Source organism: Salmo salar, chromosome 03 (genome assembly GCF_965601325.2).
Source record: "Salmo salar chromosome 03, fSalSal1, whole genome shotgun sequence".
NCBI lineage: Eukaryota > Metazoa > Chordata > Actinopteri > Salmoniformes > Salmonidae > Salmo > Salmo salar.
This window is the reverse complement of record NC_138293.1, coordinates 15,839,667-15,861,293: the sequence shown is the minus strand read 5'-3', so window position 1 is coordinate 15,861,293 and position 21,627 is coordinate 15,839,667. Positions and strand designations below refer to the sequence as shown.

The 21,627-nt window shown below is 45.5% G+C and overlaps 1 protein-coding gene across 3 annotated transcripts; it reads left to right on the top strand.

Moving 5' to 3' along the window:
* The first annotated feature begins 610 nt into the window (after positions 1 to 610).
* Positions 611 to 21,400, top strand: LOC106598984 (dipeptidyl peptidase 9). 3 transcript variants are annotated; one of them, XM_014190019.3, is made up of 21 exons: positions 611 to 812; positions 3,240 to 3,330; positions 3,533 to 3,771; positions 3,930 to 4,042; positions 5,967 to 6,140; positions 6,532 to 6,700; positions 6,829 to 6,939; positions 7,189 to 7,317; positions 7,557 to 7,618; positions 7,721 to 7,821; positions 8,156 to 8,333; positions 8,766 to 8,925; positions 10,618 to 10,697; positions 10,854 to 11,006; positions 11,898 to 12,033; positions 15,742 to 15,887; positions 16,682 to 16,828; positions 18,445 to 18,597; positions 20,223 to 20,365; positions 20,766 to 20,877; positions 21,201 to 21,400. In XM_014190019.3, the coding sequence occupies exons 2-21, from the start codon at positions 3,275 to 3,277 to the stop codon at positions 21,291 to 21,293; spliced, it is 2,655 nt and encodes an 884-aa protein (XP_014045494.3). In that variant the 5' UTR covers positions 611 to 812; positions 3,240 to 3,274; the 3' UTR covers positions 21,294 to 21,400. The 3 variants fall into 3 exon arrangements, with proteins under 3 accessions (XP_014045494.3, XP_014045492.3, XP_082829419.1); XM_014190017.3 differs by having other exon boundaries at positions 6,529 to 6,700; XM_082973293.1 differs by lacking the exons at positions 18,445 to 18,597; positions 20,223 to 20,365; positions 20,766 to 20,877; positions 21,201 to 21,400 and adding an exon at positions 17,523 to 17,600 and having other exon boundaries at positions 6,529 to 6,700.
* Positions 21,401 to 21,627: the final 227 nt, after the last annotated feature.

Below are 21,627 nucleotides of genomic sequence, written 5' to 3'. Positions count from 1 at the left end.
CCTGAATTTGTATCCATTGAAAAGAGGTCTAATGACACTGAATTAATTTCGTTTTCAAGGTGTGGGTGCATATGTGCCAACTTTTTTGAGGGGGGTATTTAAAAGAAATAATAATCCGTTTACTGGCAGTATGCTATGTTGCATGTGTCTCAACACGTTGGCTAAATTTGCATATACATGGCTACTACAAGGGTAAGATTATGTGAGGTCATCTATCACGTTTATTCAGAGAAAATGACTGCCAAACAGTCACGTGTAATAAACGAACAAACACCCTATATTGCTTCGCCACCTGGTGAATCGTGAATGTCTACTAAACTGGGACATTATATTAAAGCAATTAAGACTCGACAGTCATTGATATTGTTAATTGAACATCGCATCTACTGTTTAAAAAAAAAAAAAGCTAATGGACGGACTGCATATTTTCCAATGCAATAATCTTGAATCATTTACAGTTTTGGCAACCTTTCCTGTCAGTACATGTTTACAGTAGAATGTGTACAGTTCTTTTATATTGATAAATTATTCCCTCGTATCAAACACTAATTTCTAGTTGGGATTAATGACTGCGCAGCCGCTAGCGCAGCATCATCCTTGCGAACACAGCCGAAGAGGAGCGGTGCGGCCCTGTAAAAGCGCCGAAGCATTATCCCCGGGTTAGAAGGTTCCTGGGTGTTCTCCTTCGTGATCTACGTTAACGTCTGCCTACATTCTGGGCCATGGACACAACCTTTAGCAGTAATATTCGTTTTTTAATACCTACCTAGTAAAGCCAAGGATCGTTTGGGAAATAAGAAGTGGCTGGATTGGTAAGTATACGTTTCTGAACTCGATTGTGATAGTCGACTCCAGTGACAGGCTTGCTAAGGAACCCGCTAGTTCATAGTTGCCAAGCTGGTATACCCGACAACTGTCACGAGAGAGCTGTCATGTTACAATGTATCCTAGCTGGCAAACGTTGCGGTAATATGCAGTTAGATTGCGGCAATGTAACACTTACGCTATATTAGATATACAATGTAGCTAATCACGACACTGTTGCCAACTTGTACTGTTAGCTAGCTAAACCATATCCAGCTACAGTTCTGACCCCTTGATGAGAACAAAGATAGCTATGTCGTACGTACCGGTCATTCAATTATTTCCCCTATCCTTGGTTTCCTTTCCCAATTCTAGCTACCAACCTATCTGATATTTATAATGGTAGAATATCAGTTCATCTTAACTTCAAAGGTTATGAATGGAAGAGAAAATGTCTGTGACTTAGATTAGTCTATAGTCAATGCAGGCAATGTGTGGATGACAAAAACGAGTTTGTCAGCTATCACTTCCTGCTTTCCAGATGCAGAAGTGATAGTTCTTCATACCTTTTTTGTATGGTGCAGCTTAGGCCTTCCCCCCCCCTCCCCCCCCCCCCCCCCCCCCAGCCAGCCAGCCAGCCAGCCAGCCCATATTTCCTCTTGTACACTGGACAAAAATAGAAATGAAACATGTAATGTGTTGGTTTCATGAGCTGAAATAAAAGATGTGAAGTGTTCCATACACACAAAAAGCTTATTTCTCTCAAATTTGGTCTACAAATTTGCTTACATCCTCTGTTTTTAGTGAATATTCCCCTGACAGGTGTGGCATATCAAGAAGCTGATTAAACAGTGTGATCATTACACAGATGGGTCTTGTGCTGGGGACAATAAAAGGCCACTCTAAAATCAGCTGTTTTATAACACAACACAATGCCACAGATGTCTCAAGTTTTGAGGGAGGGTGCAATTGGCATGCTGACTGCAGGAATGTCCACCAGAGCTGTGGCCAGAGAATTTAATGTTAATTTCTCTACCAAAGTTGTTTTAGAGAATTTGGCAGTACGTCCAACCGGCCTCACAACCGCCAACCACATGTATGGCATCGTTTGGGTGAGCGGTTTGCTAATGTCAACATTGGGAACAGAGTGCCCATGGTGGAGGTGGAGTTATGGTATAGGCAGGCATAAGCTACAGACAACAAACACAATTGCATTTTATCGTTGGCAATTTCAATGCACAGAGATACCGTGACGAGATCCTGAGGCCCATTTCTTTTAAAGTATCTGTGACCAACAGATGCATATCTGTATTCCCAGTCATGGGAAATCCATAGATGAGGGCCTAATTAATATTTTTAAATTGACAGATTTTCTCATATAAACTGTAACTCAGTAAAATATTTGAAATTGTTGCTTTTATATTTTTGTTAAGTATAGAGCTATGACCAGTTTGCATCATCACCCTAGTCTCCCAGAGGGCTGTTTTGGAGCTATTGTCATGTTTACACACACATCCACTCCTTCTGGAGCTTCAGTGTGACATTGTAAAGGCCAGGTTGAGGGGTCACGGCCCATAGGTTTGTTTGGACAATGGGCACCGAGCAGGCTATTGGTGATCAGATTCCTTTTAAATCCAATGCTTGAATGTTTTCTTCACATCATCTGAAAGCAAATGAGTTCTCTGAAATTCCATCAACACAAAGAACATCAATGGGGTCCTTAGCAACCGCCTTTACGCCTGCCCACTCCATACAGAGGGCAAACTTTGTTTTTACTATCACTATGTTGGCTAAGGTTTCATGCATTCCTGTAACATCAAACTATACAAGCACTTTGTTTTTACTATCACTATGTTGGCTAAGGTTTCATGCATTCCTGTAACATCAAACTATACAAGCACTTTGTTTTTACTATCACTATGTTGGCTAAGGTTTCATGCATTCCTGTAACATCAAACTATACAAGCACTTTGTTTTTACTATCACTATGTTGGCTAAGGTTTCATGCATTCCTGTAACATCAAACTATACAAGCACTTTGTTTTTACTATCACTATGTTGGCTAAGGTTTCATACATTCCTGTAACATCAAAGTATACAAGCAATGGTATATGGACCATTCCTTATGCCTTTGCTATCTTCTATCACACCTTAGATACATTTGAGTCATTTAGCAGACGCTCTTATCCAGAGTGACTAAGGTTAAGTGCCTTGCTCAAAGGTACATCAACAGATTTTTCTCCTAGTTGGCTCAGGGATTCAAACCAGCGAACCTTCGGTTACTGGACCAACACCCTTAACCACTAGGCTACCTGCCGACCTAAATACCAAACCTTTACTGCATGCAGGTTTGAATGAGAGAGATTTTATATGTAGGCGTTTTATTCAATGTCTATAAGATTGATTAACCCTTTTATTTGAATGTTTAACTTTAGATTGCAGACTCTGGTTGAGGTTTGTTGGCCAGTGAATGCATAGAGTGAAGAAGGTCAAACTTGGAGACAAAACAGAAGGTTACTGGAAAAGGTATGGTGTCCATGTGTGTTCAAATGACCTGTGCGTACCTTCTCTGTGGATAAGAGTGCTAGATAACCCATTGTATAGGCCAATACATGTGTCTGTCTATCTGTCTGTGTGCGTTTCCATACTAGATGCAAGTGCCATTGTTCATGAGCATGTAGATGACCAGCGGGTTGTCGCTGTGTTTTGTTTCTGTTCTCCCTCTCAGTTGTTTAGAAGGGAATATGACGGCGGTGGACGGGCTAACAGACAGCACAGAGGTGGTGGAGATGGAGGACGTTCCGTCTCAGTTCTATGTGGAGAAGCACTCGTGGGGCGGCCTGCGTGACATCATCCACAGCAGCAGGAAGTACTCAGGAATGATCGCCAACAAAGCGCCCCATGACTTCCAGTTTGTGCAGAAAAACGATGAGTCAGGCCCCCACTCCCATCGACTGTACTACCTCGGTGAGCCAAGGCCATCTGCCACTGATGATCGTCACACTTTGGCTCACTCAGTGCTTCATTGAGTTACTCACGTTTCTCAAGTTGCAACACTGTTTTGCAAGTTGTACCTTGGCCACTTAACTAATTCTTACTTCCGACCGTCTCTCTTTTTCGATCAGGAATGCCTTACGGAAGTAGAGAGAACTCACTGCTCTACTCGGAAATCCCCAAGAAGATCCGTAAAGAGGCCCTCTTGGTGTTGTCGTGGAAACAGATGCTGGATCACTTCCAGGTGAATACCCCTTGAATCCTCTGTGCGTCACTGAAACCTAATGACATCCAAACCTGGTGCCAAGGAAATCCTAATAAAATATATTATAGTTATTATCCTCATAAGATATAAAGATCTCAAGCTCTCTAAGATTTTTTTTTTACCGTGGTTTGTCAAAAAAATGCATTTGCTAATTCACTGGAAACGTTCATAACCTGAAGCCAGGAGATGCGTAATAGGAAAGTGGAACCATAATTTCTCACATATTCACAGACATTCATTCAGAGATACCCACAAAGTCTCCAGACAGCGACAATTAAATAACAGTTGAATAATCATTAAAGGTAGACTCAGCGAAAAGACGCTGCCGCGATCATCACCGCAGATATTGCGATGAGGTAGATGCAAGACTTCGCTCGCACACAGTCACACACAGTATCTTTGCATGGGTTTGCTTCACGCTCTCAGATAACAGGCACACACATGCATACTGACGCCACACATTTTAAATAATTTATTTGAATCCACCAATGAAATGTACAAAAAAATGATCCTAACATTTCAAAGGGCTTTTTGCATGGCCCTCAAGGGTACAGAAAGCACCTCCTTCTCCAAACAGAGCAGTATGTAGTCAATTGCTTCGCCCTAGTTTTTGTCAGGCCCGCAATCTGGAGGCCACGCACTGCAAGTCTGTGTATGGAGCCGTGACTGCCAAATATCAGCGCTACCAGCTTGCACCTCCACCCAAGGCTGTCCCAGCATGCCACAAGGGGCTGGTATTTAAAACGCTTCTCAGCAAAGGTTTGCTCCATGTAGCCGTCCACTGAGCAGCCTACTTCCAAAATGAGAGCCTCCCCCACAACAACAATATCTGGTGTATTTGGCCCACAGGAAATCACATCATCATCAACATCAAACCAGCTTCCTGTTACACAACAATGTTTGTGCATGTGTGCTGTTGGTGAGACCACTTGTCTCACCTCTCTGGCTATCAGATCAACAAGGCAGTCATGACTAGCAATGTACAAATCCTTGTATGAACAGCACCCATTCACAACGTGGGCAATGGACTCCATTACATTTCACTCATGTAGAATACAAAATGGGTCATGGTTTGTTGGGTACTCGAGTGCTATATTATATTTTGTTGGTACAACTTGCAGCCCCGCCTTAACAGTAAAGGTGGGAATGTCCTCGCCAATGGCAGCATGGAATGGGAGACAGAGTGGTCAGCACAGTCCAGAGCAGCGAGTTTCTCCTGCAGCCTCAGGCCAGTGCAGCGTTGCAATAGCTACATCCGTCTGATACCAAGGAGTGTCGTCATGGATGTAGGATGAGATGTTTCATCATGGGTGACAAAAGCCTCCACAACAACACTGCGATCTGCCACAACTGCATCAGAGGCAGTCACTGGCTCAGTTTGCATATTAGTCCCTGTCCACCTGAGCTCCAGTCTGGTTGCTCAGGTCGTTGAGGTCCGGCCAGTCTTACCAGTCTCCAAAGCCTGCAGCACGAGTGTCCAATTTTCCATAGGCCTTCCTCCTGAAGCCCAAGAAGTTGTCCTCGGTGTCCCTGGCCAGTGGAACCTTCCTCCTCCATAGGTCCAGAAGGCTGGAGGCTCTAGCTAACTGCCTAACTGTCACATCGTCACTGTTGAACATGTTCAACAGGTGAGTCAGTCTGGTAGCAATGTAAATGGACCAGTAAGTAAGCGTTTCACTGTTGGTCTACACCTGTTGTCTACGAAGCATGTGACAAATACAATTTCATTTGATTTCAGGTACGGGACCAAAACAGCTGTGAAGTTTAGCCTCGCGCTTCAACGTTCTTAGTTGTTGCTGAAATTGACCCACTATGCTGTTTACTTTGTGCACCTACGTCATATCGCTGAGTCTACCTTTAAATAATTATGATGACAGCAAAATGACTTCCCCCTCACTACCAGGCCACGCCGCACCAAGGGGCCTATTCCCGGGAAGAGGAGCTCCTTAGGGAGCGGAAGCGCCTGGGAGCGTTTGGGATCACTTCCTATGACTACCACGCCCAGACCGGCCTGTTCCTCTTCCAGGCCAGCAACAGCCTCTTCTATTGCCAGGACGGGGGCAACAATGGCTTCATCGTGAGTCTTACCCCCCTTTATTCATTAAATGATCTTAGAAAGCCTTTCCTACATCTGCAATTGCCACTAAGTGATTTACAGTAACTTTGATTAGTAGCTGTGTCATTGAATGTCATTTTAACATCCTGTAGTTGATATGAGCATTGGCGCATGAACTGCACAGCACCCCAACGCCACAGCAATGAATGGCTGTTGCTGTGTGTATGGTTGTGTCTTCAGGGTTGTATTCATTAAGGCACACTGGCAAAAAACCCTTTTTCAATGGAAAACAAAAACAAGCCGTTTTATTGGACAAGTTGAGTTCGTCCCTGTTTCAGTCTGTTTTGTTCAGTTTGGTGCCTAATGAATACGACCCTGTACACTAAGAGTGTGTTTCCTGGTTTAAAAGCAGTCTGCGCCAATTAAGCCGGTGGAGATTAAGACGCAGTGCTCAGGGACCCGCATGGACCCCAAGATCTCCCCAGGACAGCCCAACTTCATTGCTTTCATCAACAACAACGACCTGTGGCTGGCTAACCTCAAGTCTGGGGAGGAGAGGAGACTCACCTTCTGTCACAAAGGTCAGAAGGGTCAGGGACTTTTGGAAGTTTGTGTACTGTAGTTGTATGGAATTGTTTACACTCTCTATGGCCTGTTGCTGACACCGCATGGATTTAATGAATGAATGAATCCCCTCTCCCTGGGTCAGGTCTGGATAATGTGAAGGAGGACCCCAAGTCTGCGGGCGTGGCCACGTTTGTGATCCAGGAGGAGTTTGACCGCTTCACTGGCTACTGGTGGAGTCCCTCTGCCGTAGAGGGTGAGTAGGCACCTTCTGTCACTCCTTCCTTATGACTAGAGAAGGAACCATTTTCATGTGAGTAATTGGGCTCTTCCTTAATCAAACAGTCAGTCAGTCATGCTTTGATGAACGTCGTACAGGCTTTAACTTGCCCCAGACACTGTCATCATGAAGCTGTGTCTGTCATGAATGCTAGCTGTTTCTGTATGCATTTTCAAGAGCATGTTATCAGTTCCGTCTGTCTAACCTGCTCTTCTCCTCTGTTAGACTCAGATGGGGGCAAAACTCTGTACCTGCTGTATGAAGAGGTGGATGAGACAGAGGTAGAGATCATTCATGTTCCCTCTCCAGCCCTGGAGGAGCGGAAGGCCGACGCCTACAGATACCCCCGCACAGGTGAGCCCCCCTGACCAATCAGAACGTCAGGAATGTGTTTGCGTTCTAGAAATCGTTGGGGAGGTACTCAGGTCCAGACTCATTGTGGAGAAGAAACTAACATCCGTGGTGGTGGCGTAGCGTTTGGCCGTAGCAAAGAGTCTGGGTAGCCTGGCAAACATACAGTATTAGCAGTGACCTAATAAATTCATTTCAGGAGTAGACCACTAGAATTAACAAAAATAATTATGTTTTTGTAGGCAGTAAAAATCCTCAAACCACCCTGAAACTGGCTCAGATAAAGACTGACAAACAAGGAAAAGTAAGTGGCAGCTGCTTTTGACTGGTCTTAATTTATTCCCTTATTTTGCTCTCGCTGCTCACTGTAGTGTTTACAAGGAGACTAATGTGTGTGTGTCTCCAGATCGTGAGCGTACAAGACAAGGAGCTAGTTCTCCCCTTCACCTCCCTGTTCCCTGGGACGGAGTACATCTCCCGCGCAGGATGGACGACTGATGGCAAATAGTGAGTGTTACGACATAATGTTTCCCCAGGAAGCACTGCTTTTGACCTCTCTCTGATGCTATTTGGCTTACATTGGTGATGGTTAGGGCTGGGGGACGGGAAAAGTCATCCTACAATTCCGCAGAAATCTTGGTTTATTAGTAGTTAGTTGATTAATTGATCAGTTGTGCCAGTGTTGAGCTCCAACACAGGCCTGCATACTCTGTAGCGCTCCAGGGTTGGTGTCCTCTGAGCTTGTGGAAAGGACAAGGCATTAGTGATGTTGGACCAGTCATTATTGTACTGTACGTATGATCCAGTCAGTGAGGGAATGTGTGTTTCTGTCTCCCCCAAGTGGTTGGGCAGTGCTGCTGGACCGCAGTCAGAGGAGGCTCCAGCTGGTGCTGCTGCCCCCAGCCCTCTTCATCCCCGTCACAGGCGACCCGGCCCAGAGGCAGAAGAACCTGGAGGCCGTGCCCCATGACGTCCAGCCCTACATCTTCTACGAGGAGACCACCGACATCTGGATCAATGTGAGATGGGGGGGGCAGGGTGGGGATAATATGGAAAATGACTAGGGCTTAGGGAAAGGAGGGGCACTGACTTGTCATTCCTCATTTGAAGCTCTGAAACCTCGGTCTTTCATCCATCTGTACTATATGAGAGAATTGTAGTTACCAGATATGTGCTTAGTATTATGTAGAATGAATCATCAGACTGTAGATTTGGCTATCAGTGCCCTCTCAAAAATAGAAGATTTAATGCTTCTTGGGAATTACTCTTGGAATATTTAACTGCATGTACAGTTTGGTTGTTGAATTCACACTCATCTGACAGTCACTGTAGTGTAATAGTGACTTGAAGGGCTATATGTGTGAGGATGTATGTATGTTGACATATGTATTTGCATGGAAGAATCAGGCCACAACAAACTAACAACCACCATGTTTTTCTGTTGTCCACAGGTTCATGATATTTTCTATCCTTTCGTTCAAACGTCAGAGGATGAGTTCTCTTTCATATGGGTGAATGAATCCAAAACGGGCTTCAGCCATCTGTACAAAATCACGTCAACATTGCAACCAGGCTGCTACCAGTGGTCAGGAAGCTACGAATACACAGAGGGTAATTCCGTTGCTGTCATTAACCAGGTTGTGCATAATAAAACCCACGTCAGGCCTGATGGAAAAAGCAAGTTTGCTAAATCTTGGTCCCTCAAATAATACGCTTCACAAGGCGGGATAAGTTTATTGGTTAAATAGATTGTGACAATTGCGGTTGAGACACAGTTATGAGCAACTTTTGATCTAATAACCAGTAAGAGTCACGTGATGATATGCCTACTACCACCACCATAGACACATGAAAGCAGTTATGATGAACTTTATGCAAATGTACAATAAATATAGAGCAGAGGTACAAAAGAAAAATGCATGAAATGAAATGTATGCATTCACTACTGTAAGTCGCTCTGGATAAGAGCGTCTGCTAAATGACTAAAATGTAAATGTAACTCTTAACCTATGAGGTCCGGAGCCTGATGGTTTTCTGTTCTACCTGATAATTCATTGCACATATCTGGTGTCCCAGGTCTAAATCAGTCCCTGATTAGAGGGGAACAATGAAACACAGCAGTGGATCTGGCTTCCAGGTCCAGAGTTGCGTTTGAGGGATATAGAGGGTATTATTTGAATTCTGGTGACATGCCATTATCAAATAAAAATGATCTTGCTGTTGTCTATAATCTCATATAACCTACCCTGTCCACTGCATCAGTGAACTGTTGTCTGGAGCACGTGCGCCAAAACCAGATGGAGAAAGTTTGCTATTTATCGCAACAGTTTTAGTGAAAAAAACATCGTTAGACTTGAAAATGCGATGGAAACCCATTGAACTTTATTTATGCTTTTTTGTGTGTAATTTCTACCCCCTTTTCTCCCCAATTTCTTGACTACGATCTTGTCTCATCGCTGCAACTCCCGTACGGACTCGGGAAAGGCGAAGGTCGAGAGCTGCGCGTCCTCCGAAACACGACCCAGCCAAGTCGCACTGATTCTTGACACAATGCCAACTCAACCCAGAAGCCAGCCGCACCAATGTGTAGGAGAAAACACCATACACCTGGTGACCGTGTCAGTGTGCACTGCACTCGACCCACCACAGGAGTCGCTAGTGCACGATGGGACAAGGACATCCCTGCCGGCCAAACCCTCCCCTAACCCGGATGACGCTGGGCCAATTGTGCACCGCCCCATGGGTCTCCCGTTCGCGTCCGGCTGCGACAGAGCCTGGACTCGAACCTAGAATCTCGAGTGACATAGCTAGCACTGCGATGCAATGCCTTAGACCACTGCGCCACCCGGGAGGCCCAAGCCGCGCTTCTTAACACTCTCTCGATTAACCCGGAAGCCAGCTGCACCAATGTGTCGGAGGAAACACCGTTCAACTGACGACCGAAGTCAGCCTTCAGGCGCCCGGCCCGTCGAAAGGAGTCGCCCTATGGGACTCCTGGTCACGAACGGTTATGGGGATCTTTAGAATATTCACATGAAATTCTGTCGCAAATTGGATGGAAACCTGGCTATCGTCATGTTTTGTGTGACGGCACAAACAGATCTGGGACTCAGGCTTTGTCCTTCCTTCCTTGAGCTAATCACTGATCTGTATGTGTCGTGAGATATTGATTGCATTATTGATTTAACTTTGAACAATCTGTGGTCGCCATCCGGGCGTCACATTACTGCACTGTAAGTCTGGCCAATGTAATAAAAGTTGTCAAAATATCATCTCTAATCTCTATGGTGTTTTCCTCTGCAGGAGACTTTAAATGTGCAGTCAAGGAGGAGGTGACTCTGACCAGTGGGGAGTGGGAGGTTTTGGCCAGGCATGGCTCCAAGGTAAGGACCTTCAGTCAGTCAGATTAAAACCCTTATTGTCACAGTGCATTATAAAATATCTTTATAATAGACTTTTGTGTGTGTGCCCACGCTATTGTACGTTTATAAAGTACGTTCTGCCATCAATATAAATATCATCTGTGATTCTCTCTGTAGATCTGGGTGAATGAGGCCTCTAAGCTGGTGTACTTCCAGGGCACGAGAGACACTCCCCTGGAGCACCACCTCTATGTGGTCAGCTATCAGTCCCCAGGAGAAGTGGTCAGACTCAGCAAGCCTGGCTTCTCCCACAGCTGCTCTGTAAGCAAGGTATGGACTCACTCAACCAATAGGATTGAACTAACCTTAAACAGGGTAGGAAGTATATTGACTCTTTGGGATGTCCTAACAGTAGTTGGCTAGATCAGCATTTTGATTTTGTAACACTTATGGGGGGGTGCCTGGCTGCCAAGCCCCCCCTCTGGCACCCCTGTAATACCAACTCTTACCCCAAAAATGTATTCTTGTAATCGGGCTACAGGGATTGATTGAATATAGCCCTCTGTCACCTGTCATTGCATTCACAAGCTCTTCTGTGGCCATCTTGCCAAACAACATGACTGCAGTAGGTAGTACCAACGAACACTGTAACATCCTGGCACTCTGATCTCAGTTAGACACACCGCCCTCAATCATCCTCTCCCCATGAGACCACACCACATAAGTACCTTAGTACAGCTGATCTCTTCCCTATGAGAAGCCTGGTTACATCAGGCAGCGTTGTGGAACTCTGCCCATGTCATGCTGTGTAACCATCTGGTCATTCAGCGTCACTGTGTGCCTGTGTGAGAGGATATTGATGGATGTTACTACAATGTTACAGGGATTTGCCTTAGCTGTTAACAGATTGGGCAGCGTAGACATGGCCTGTTGTGTGGGCATCTGGGCCCTCTGTGATGTGGAGTTATCCAGGGAGGTGGTTCTAAACCTGATGGTCTCAGATCTGTTGTGATCTTTCAGGTATACCTCTAACATTGTAAGGTGAGACAAAGCTGGCTTGAAATCAGGGCCCAGTGACATTCTGTCTCCCATGTGAAGATTAATTAACAGCTGTTCATCTCTCTTTGTCTTCTTCTCTCACTCCTTATCATTGTATCTCCCCTTTCTATCCCTCTTTCTCTCTCTCTATTCTTTACTCTCCCTCTTTTTCTCTCTCCACAGAACTTTGATATGTTTGTCAGCCACTACAGTAATGTGAGCACTCCCCCCTGTCTCCACATCTACAAGCTGACTGGCCCAGAGGGAGACCCTCTCCACATGGTGCCTGAGTTCTGGGCCAGCATGATGGAAGCCCCAGGTAAGGAAGAGAGGAGGCTTTATATATTACTTTAAATGTCCCAAAAATGTATGTGGCAATCACAGATTACCCTTTTAAAGACGTATCCTTTCTTCCTTGAGGCAATCGCTGTATAGGTGTAAACTGTACCATGGGACTCTCAATTACTCATTCCAGGGCCGGGTTTCCTGATGGCAATGGGATTTAGGCTTCCGAGTGTTTTAACCGTGCGTCTTTCCTACAACGGCTGAAGATGTAACATGTTTTTCCAGTGGTGTAAAGTACTTAAGTAAAATACTTTAAAGTACTACTAAAGTAGTTTTGTTTATTAATTATTTAACCTTTATTTAACTAGGCAAGTCAGTTAAGAACAAATTCTTATTTGCAATGACAGCCTACCAAAAGGCAAAAGGTATCCTGCGGGGACTGGGGCTGGGATTACAAATAAGGACAAAACACACATCACGACAAGAGAGACACTACATGAAGAGAGACATAAGACAACAACATAGCATGACAGCAACACATGAAAACACAGCATGATGGCAACACAAGATGGCAGCAGCACAACATGGTAGAAGCACAAAACATGGTACAAACATTATTGGGCACAGACCAGTGTCTTTAACAGAATGTGACTGGCAGAACGGGTGTTGTACTGTATGTGGAGGATGAGGGCTGCAGTAGATATCTCAGATGGGGGGGAGTGAGGCCTAAGAGGGTTTTCTAAATAAGCATCAACCGGTGGGACTTGCGATGGGTATACAGAGATGACCAGTTTACAGGGAGTATAGAGTGCAGTGATGTGTCCTATAAGGAGCATTGGTGGAAAATCTGATGTCTGAATGGTAAAGAACATCTAGCCGCTCTAGAGTACCCTTACCTGCCGATCTATAAATGACGTCTCCGTAGTCTAGCATGGGTAGGATGGTCATCTGAATCAGGATTAGTTTGGCAGCTGGGTATCTGTACTGGGTTTCCACTTTACTATTTATATTTTTGACATCTTTTACTTCACTACGTTCCTAAAAGAAATAATGTACTTTTGACTCCATACTTTTTCCATGACACCCAAAAGTACTTGTAACATTTTGAATGCTTAGCAGGACAAGGAAATTGTCCAATTCACACACTTATCAAGAGAACAACCCTGGTCATTCCTACTGGCTCAGGCAGACTCACTAAACACAAATGCTTCGTTTGTAAATTATGTCTGAGTGTTGGAGGGGCACAACTTTCACTGGGGATGGGGGACTTGCAACATTTTGAAATTGCATTTTTGCACTACAGACCCTGGTTCGATTTCAGGCTGTATCTCAACCGGCCGTGGGAGTCCCATAGGGCGGCGCACCATTGGCCCAGCGTCGTTAGGGTTTGGCCGGGGTATAAGAATTTCTTCTTAACTGACTTGCCTGGTTAAATAAAATGTCAAAGCAGACGTTACACATCAGGAAATATATTGAGGCAAAAATGACAGACAGTAGCGTACAAATAGCTAATTAAAACCCACTTGAATTAAGTAACGTGAAATGTATTTCAATATCATTCAGATATATAGGTCTATGTAGCCTATACTGTATTGTATCTTTTTAATACATTTTTCATTGGAAGCGTCTTTATATCCTTCGCTTGTTATGCAAAGAAAAGAGCAAGTTTGTAGTCACTGTTAATATCGACGCCACAGAAAAGACAGATAATTCATCTTGATTTTGTGTTTAGCAGAGATCTTCTGTGTATAAATTGATGCTGGAGGGCAAAAAAGCAGCTAACGACGTACTTAGCTGTTCTGCGAGTGGTCTGAGACAGTCGTTAGATAACAAACTACGCTCTTATGAAGATTCTAATGATGAACGTAGCTTTTGAGATGCTTTTGAGAATCGGGTCCCTGTTGTGTAAGATCCGGGATTACTTCCGAGGAGGAATGGAGTGAATCAATGCTGCCGTAAAAACACACAGTAGGACAATATAACGCTTTGATTTTAGACTGCCCTTTACTTAGTCACTTCTCTGAGTTACCCATCCCAAATGACTCTATTGAATTGCTTTATAAGCCAGATATCTAACAACATCAGGTCATTGGCCAGTGTGTTTCATAGTGATTGTTGCACCATAGGTAAACCAAGCTAAATCCAGAACTTATTAAATAATCACATTGATCTCTTTTGGAGTACGAGTTTGTACATGTTGCATAGTTAATTAAGAGATTTGTATTGGCTAAGTGAAAAGTCACGGCAAATGTGAAGGCCGGCTATCTTTAGTATTTTATGAACAAAACGATCAATCTAGAGAGCTACCCTCCTGTAGGTTTTCACTCCAACCCTGTTCCTGGAGAGCTTCCCTCCTGTAGGTTTTCACTCCAACCCTGTTCCTGGAGAGCTACCCTCCTGTAGGTTTTCACTCCAACCCTGTTCCTGGAGAGCTACCCTCCTGTAGGTTTTCACTCCAACCCTGTTCCTGGAGAGCTACCACCCTGTAGGTTTTCACTCCAACCCTGTTCCTGGAGAGCTACCCTCCTGTAGGTTTTCACTCCAACCCTGTTCCTGGAGAGCTACCCTCCTGTAGGTTTTCACTCCAACCCTGTTCCTGGAGAGCTACCCTCCTGTAGGTTTTCACTCCAACCCTGTTCCTGGAGAGCTACCCTCCTGTAGGTTTTCACTCCAACCCTGTTCCTGGAGAGCTACCCTCCTGTAGGTTTTCACTCCAACCCTGTTCCTGGAGCGCTACCCTCCTGTAGGTTTTCACTCCAACCCTGTTCCTGGAGAGCTACCCTCCTGTAGGTTTTCACTCCAACCCTGTTCCTGGAGAGCTACCCTCCTGTAGGTTTTCACTCCAACCCTGTTCCTGGAGAGCTACCCTCCTGTAGGTTTTCACTCCAACCCTGTTCCTGGAGAGCTACCCTCCTGTAGGTTTTCACTCCAACCCTGTTCCTGGAGAGCTACCCTCCTGTAGGTTTTCACTCCAACCCTGTTCCTGGAGCGCTACCCTCCTGTAGGTTTTCACTCCAACCCTGTTCCTGGAGAGCTACCCTCCTGTAGGTTTTCACTCCAACCCTGTTCCTGGAGAGCTACCCTCCTGTAGGTTTTCACTCCAACCCTGTTCCTGGAGAGCTACCCTCCTGTAGGTTTTCACTCCAACCCTGTTCCTGGAGAGCTACCCTCCTGTAGGTTTTCACTCCAACCCTGTTCCTGGAGAGCTACCCTCCTGTAGGTTTTCACTCCAACCCTGTTCCTGGAGAGCTACCCTCCTGTAGGTTTTCACTCCAACCCTGTTCCTGGAGAGCTACCCTCCTGTAGGTTTTCACTCCAACCCTGTTCCTGGAGCGCTACCCTCCTGTAGGTTTTCACTCCAACCCTGTTCCTGGAGAGCTACCCTCCTGTAGGTTTTCACTCCAACCCTGTTCCTGGAGAGCTACGCTCCTGTAGGTTTTCACTCCAACCCTGTTCCTGGAGAGCTACCCTCCTGTAGGTTTTCACTCCAACCCTGTTCCTGGAGAGCTACCCTCCTGTAGGTTTTCACTCCAACCCTGTTCCTGGAGAGCTACCCTCCTGTAGGTTTTCACTCCAACCCTCATGTAGTGCACTGGACTGTAATAATTAGCTGGTTGTTAAGCTGAATAAGGTCAGTTACATCTGGGGTTAGAGGGAAAAGATACAGGGCGATAGCTCAACAGGAACACGGTTGGAGAGCCCTGATCTTGTTTTTCTGTGTGTATCTTTGTGTGTACTCCAGGTTGCCCAGGAGACTACAAATCTCCGGAGATCTTTGACTTCCCGGGAAAGTCAGGCTTCCAGCTCTATGGAATGGTGTACAAGCCTCACAACCTCCAGCCTGGCAGGAAGCATCCCACAGTCCTCTTTGTCTACGGTGGCCCGCAGGTTTGTGGCTTCTCTCAGACATTACAATTTTGTTATTCGATCGGGAATTCTTTATAGAAATCAGATCTGTGAGCACCAAAGGGGTAGGAACTAAGGGGAAGGAGTCTGGGTTTTGTCTTGAAGGGATACAGCATTTGTCAAAATTGACTTTTCATAGCAGGTTAGGAGAACTTATGCTGCAGGTTATGATAACCTAATGCTCTTAACTTGCTACTTTAATTAAGGTAGGAAAAGGGTTAGGGTTAGCTAAAATGTAGACGGGGCTGAAATGGAATTGGTCCTGTATGACCTGTTTGTAACTAGCAATCATAGCCAATACTTTCCCTAGAAATAGCCATACCAAGTTCTGTCACCTTGTTGTTTTTCACGTACAGTAGCAAGATGTGTACAATGCTGAAGTCCTGTAGTCTCTATAGGGCTGACCCAAACCGTACTGTGATATCTAAAATGTATATATAGTTTTTTTTAAATGATCCTTTCCAGGATTGTTCCAACAACTGTGGTGTATGCGTAATCAGGCTAGCCCAGTACGGCTCGGCTCGGCCCTGCCCTGCTCGGCCCTGCCCTGCCCTGCTCGGCTCGGCCCTGCCCGGCTCGGCCCTGCCCGGCTCGGCCCTGCCCTGCCCTGCCCGGCTCGGCCCTGCCCTGCCCGGCTCGGCCCTGCCCTGCCCTGCCCGGCTCGGCTCGGCCCTGCCCTGCCCGGCTCGGCCCTGCCCTGCCCTGCCCTGCTCGGCCCTGCTCGGCTCGGCCCTGCTAGGCTCAGTGGTGTGAAAAGGGTATGTGTCTCCCCACAGGTCCAGTTGGTGAATAACACCTTCAAGGGGATGAAGTACCTGCGTCTCAACACCCTGGCCTCTCTGGGATACGCTGTGGTGGTCATCGACGGGAGGGGCTCCTGTCAGAGGGGCCTGAAGTTTGAAGGGGCTCTAAAAAACAAAATGGTAGGATTGGTCAAAAGCCACTATTTCCCTTCCAACCCATATCTTGCTTTTTTTTAAAGAAATGGTTCCGATATAAATTGTTCCATCTTTTTGTGTATAAGCATTAAAGCTGTAATCGTTAATGGTGAAACTGCAATGTACGTTTATGATATTACAGCAACAAAAAAGTTAGTGTCAACAACCATCGGATGTCATTGCACGCATGATAGAGAGCACAATATGTACTGCCGTTTTTTTTTTACCCTGCTGCACGACGCTCCTCAGCTCGGCAACAAAAACAATAAGGATGGTAGGGTGGCCAGTGGCGCTGTTTCCCCATGCTGCGGATTCAATCTCTAAGGTACCCGTGTTCTACTGTACACACAGCCATGGCAAATTGTACTTTGCAGGTTCATTAAAACACATTGGATCACCATATACCGTGTGCAGGCACCCCTTTACCCGTTAATAATACTTTCTGGTATTTATTCATGGAACAGCACCTGTGTGACTCTCACGCATCTTTCATCTAGACCAGGTGTTCTTGAACTTTTTCAGCTTGAGACCCAAATGAGAAATTGATCGTCCTCCCGTGCCCCAAATTAAGAAGAAAATGTGTGATTAAAGATGTATTCTCATAAAAATGTTGTGAATTTGACCCAACTGGGTGTGTCACTGTGACTAATGTCCTCTCTCTCTCTCTGTGTGTTACCAGGGCCAGGTGGAGACTAATGCCCTCCTCTCTCTCTGTGTGTTACCAGGGCCAGGTAGAGACTAATGCCCTCCTCTCTCTCTCTCTGTGTGTTACCAGGGCCAGGTGGAGACTAATGCCCTCCTCTCTCTCTCTCTCTCTCTCTCTCTCTCTCTCTCTCTCTCTCTCTCTCTCTTTCTCTCTCTGTGTTACCAAGGCCAGGTGGAGACTAATGTCCTCCTCTCTCTCTGTGTTACCAGGGCCACGTGGAGACTAATGTCCTCCTCTCTCTCTGTGTGTGTGTTGCCAGGGCCAGGTGGAGACTAATGTTCTCCTCTCTCTGTGTGTGTTACCAGGGCCAGGTGGAGACTAATGTCCTCCTCTCTCTCTCTCTGTGTGTGTTACCAGGGCCAGGTGGAGACTAATGTCCTCCTCTCTCTCTCTCTGTGTGTGTTACCAGGGCCACGTGGAGACTAATGCCCTCCTCTCTCTCTGTGTGTTACCAGGGCCACGTGGAGACTAATGCCCTCCTCTCTCTCTGTGTGTTACCAGGGCCATGTGGAGACTAATGCCCTCCTCTCTCTCTGTGTGTTACCAGGGCCACGTGGAGACTAATGCCCTCCTCTCTCTCTGTGTGTTACCAGGGCCACGTGGAGACTAATGTCCTCCTCTCTCTCTGTGTGTTACCAGGGCCAGGTGGAGAGTAATGTCCTCCTCTCTCTCTGTGTGTTACCAGGGCCAGGTGGAGACTAATGCCCTTCTGTCTGTGTGTGTGTGTGTGTGTTACCAGGGCCAGGTGGAGACTAATGCCCTTCTGTCTGTGTGTGTGTGCTACCAGGGCCAGGTGGAGACTAATGCCCTTCTGTCTGTGTGTGTGTGTTACCAGGGCCAGGTGGAGACTAATGCCCTCCTCTCTCTCTCTCTGTGTGTGTGTGTGTGTTACCAGGGCCAGGTGGAGATCGAGGACCAGGTGGAGGGGCTTCAGTACGTGTCAGAGAGGTTCAACTTTGTGGACCTGAGTCGCGTGGCCATCCACGGCTGGTCCTACGGAGGCTTCCTCTCCCTCATGGGCATCATCCAGAGACCCAACGTCTTCAAGGTGAGAGGCACTACACTAAAATACACAATTCCAATCCCAAATCACTTGATGATCTGGGTAGATTAGATACCACATTGCCCTCTGATTGGCTAGGGGAGATTTTCCCATATTGCTTAGACCTATTTAAACACTTTAGATCTCCAGGAGTGGGTAGGGATCTGAAGAGACTTCATTGGACTAGAACTATCTTGGATTGTGTTTTATTCTAGAAACTTGTAATCACATCTCATTTACAATGCAGATTAGACTGCATTTAGTTGATTCTAGGTTGGCCTATTGGTGAGGATAGGTTTTATGACATTCTGTATGGATGTAGTTTTCCCATTAGGCCTCATGGTGTTGATGTTGGGTCACACGTCATTCCACACTGCAGTTCTCAAAGTGCCTGTCCTTAGTTGTATCTCTCACCATCATATATACCGTCGTATCTCTCACCATCATATATACCGTCGTATCTCTCACCATCATATATACCGTCGTATCTCTCACCATCATATATACCGTCGTATCTCTCACCATCATATATACCGTCGTATCTCTCACCATCATATATACCGTCGTATCTCTCACCATCATATATACCGTCGTATCTCTCACCATCATATATACCGTCGTATCTCTCACCATCATATATACCGTCGTATCTCTCACCATCATATATACCGTCGTATCTCTCACCATCATATATACCGTCGTATCTCTCACCATCATATATACCGTCGTATCTCTCACCATCATATATACCGTCGTATCTCTCACCATCATATATACCGTCGTATCTCTCACCATCATATATACCGTCGTATCTCTCACCATCATATATACCGTCGTATCTCTCACCATCATATATACCGTCGTATCTCTCACCATCATATATACCGTCGTATCTCTCACCATCATATATACCGTCGTATCTCTCACCATCATATATACCGTCGTATCTCTCACCATCATATATACCGTCGTATCTCTCACCATCGTATCTCTCACCATCGTATCTCTCACCATCATATATACCAGTATATCTCTCACCATCATATCTCTCACCATCGTATCTCTCACCATCGTATCTCTCACCATCGTATCTCTCACCATCGTATCTCTCACCATCGTATCTCTCACCATCATATATACCAGTATATCTCTCACCATCATATCTCTCACCATCATATATACCAGTGTATCTCTCACCATCATATATACCAGTGTATCTCTCACCATCATATATACCAGTGTGTCTCTCACCATCATATATACCAGTGTATCTCTCACCAGCAGCAGAGGTACCGGGGGCGTATTCAGACTCTTGTCAATATGTACAGTACTGCTCGACAGATAGGGCTTCATTGAACCATTAAATAGCAGAAGTTTAGACATGTCACACAATCACTGTGTGCCACCACCCTGCTATACTGAACTAATTCCCACAGGCATCCATCTTCTGAAAAGCAGTTTGACCTGTCATGTTGAGCTAAAATGTAGAAAATGAACCCCAGCTGAAGTGTGATGGTACAATGCATCTGAAATGTCTTAGTTGTCCGTCCCAGTGGAGGCTGGTGGAGGGACAAATGGCAGGACAGGCTGATTTTAATGCTATCCTTACTGAAAATGTTGTTCCTTTTCAGGTGGCCATAGCAGGCGCTCCCGTGACGGTGTGGATGGCGTACGACACGGGTTACACAGAGCGCTACATGGATACGCCTGATAACAACCAACAGGGCTACGAGGAGGGCTCCGTAGCACTGCATGTGGACAAGCTGCCCAGCGAGTCAGTCCCATACTGTTTACTGTACTCTATACACTTGAACCAATCTAACAAATAAGAATGGCCAACTTCTATATTTCTATATTGTACTGTAGATGAAGGTAACAATGTTGTGGTCAGTTCTATTCCATTTTATTGATCATTGTTGAATAAAAACAGGCATTGGTTTTGAGCAACAAAAATACTACTTATTTGTATTTTGGATGTTTCTCAGCTCAAATTTCAAGGACAGATGGAATGTTATTGAGTTTCACCATAAACATTTCTGTGTATAATAAATAAACAGGATATACTTACTGTAGTGTAGTATAATAAAAAAAGGAAGAACATGAAAATTGAACCTGTTTTATTTTCATGTGGTTTCTATGTCTGTTTCCATCCCTTTGAAACCCTCTCCTCCCAGGCCAAACCGTTTGCTGATTTTACATGGATTCCTTGATGAGAATGTTCACTTTTTCCACACCAACTTCCTGGTGTCACAAATAATCCGCGCTGGGAAGCCATATCAGCTACAGGCTAGTATTATTAATGTGTTGTTGACATTTCTAAATCTGTGTTAAAGGCATGTTATGGGTAACATCCCACCTATTGATATACGTTTCCCCAACATGGACATTGTTGCACAGAGAGAAGTACTGCTACAGTCTGTCCCATGTGCTGTCTGTGGGACCCAGAAGGGGGCTGCTATCTTAGCCAAGACTTTAATAGACAACTCTTTCATTTCAATGGGTTTCAGGGAATATTGCGTTTACAGAAAATTGCAAATTGTAGTCACATGTACCATATAGTGTATACTGAAGCAGGAATTAGTGTTTGATTTTCCTCTGTTGTTTTGCAGGTCTACCCCAACGAGCGACACAGTATTCGCTGCCCAGAGTCAGGAGAACACTATGAGATCATGCTGCTGCACTTTCTACAACAATACCTCTGAAAGTCTCCCCCTTCCCCCTCTACCCCATACTGAAACCAACTGCACACCTCCCCCGAAACCTCCTCAACCCAGGCTTAAAGACCTCTCTGCAGCCACACCCAACTACTCCACATTTTACCATCAACTGGTGATCTCACTCAATTATACCTCCACCTGTCTCGGTCGCTTGCTATCTCTCTCTCTCTCTGTGTTCTATTCTTCCGTTCTCTCGTCCCTGCACCTAAGGAGATCCCAGGCAGGGTTGTCAAGTTTCACCTCGGACTGTGGAATGAAAGGGGGATATACATTATCTGGAGGCTGTCACAATCCCTCTTTGTCTTCCCTTTCTCTGGAT

Bases quoted from the DNA above. Each gene is read 5' to 3' on its own strand.
- LOC106598984 (XM_014190017.3), top strand. From the start codon at position 3,275: ATGCATAGAGTGAAGAAGGTCAAACTTGGAGACAAAACAGAAGGTTAC. The intron at 7,619-7,720 runs GTAAGTGGCAGC...GTGTGTCTCCAG, and splicing joins AGACTGACAAACAAGGAAAA to ATCGTGAGCGTACAAGACAA. The intron at 18,598-20,222 runs GTGAGAGGCACT...GTTCCTTTTCAG, and splicing joins AGAGACCCAACGTCTTCAAG to GTGGCCATAGCAGGCGCTCC.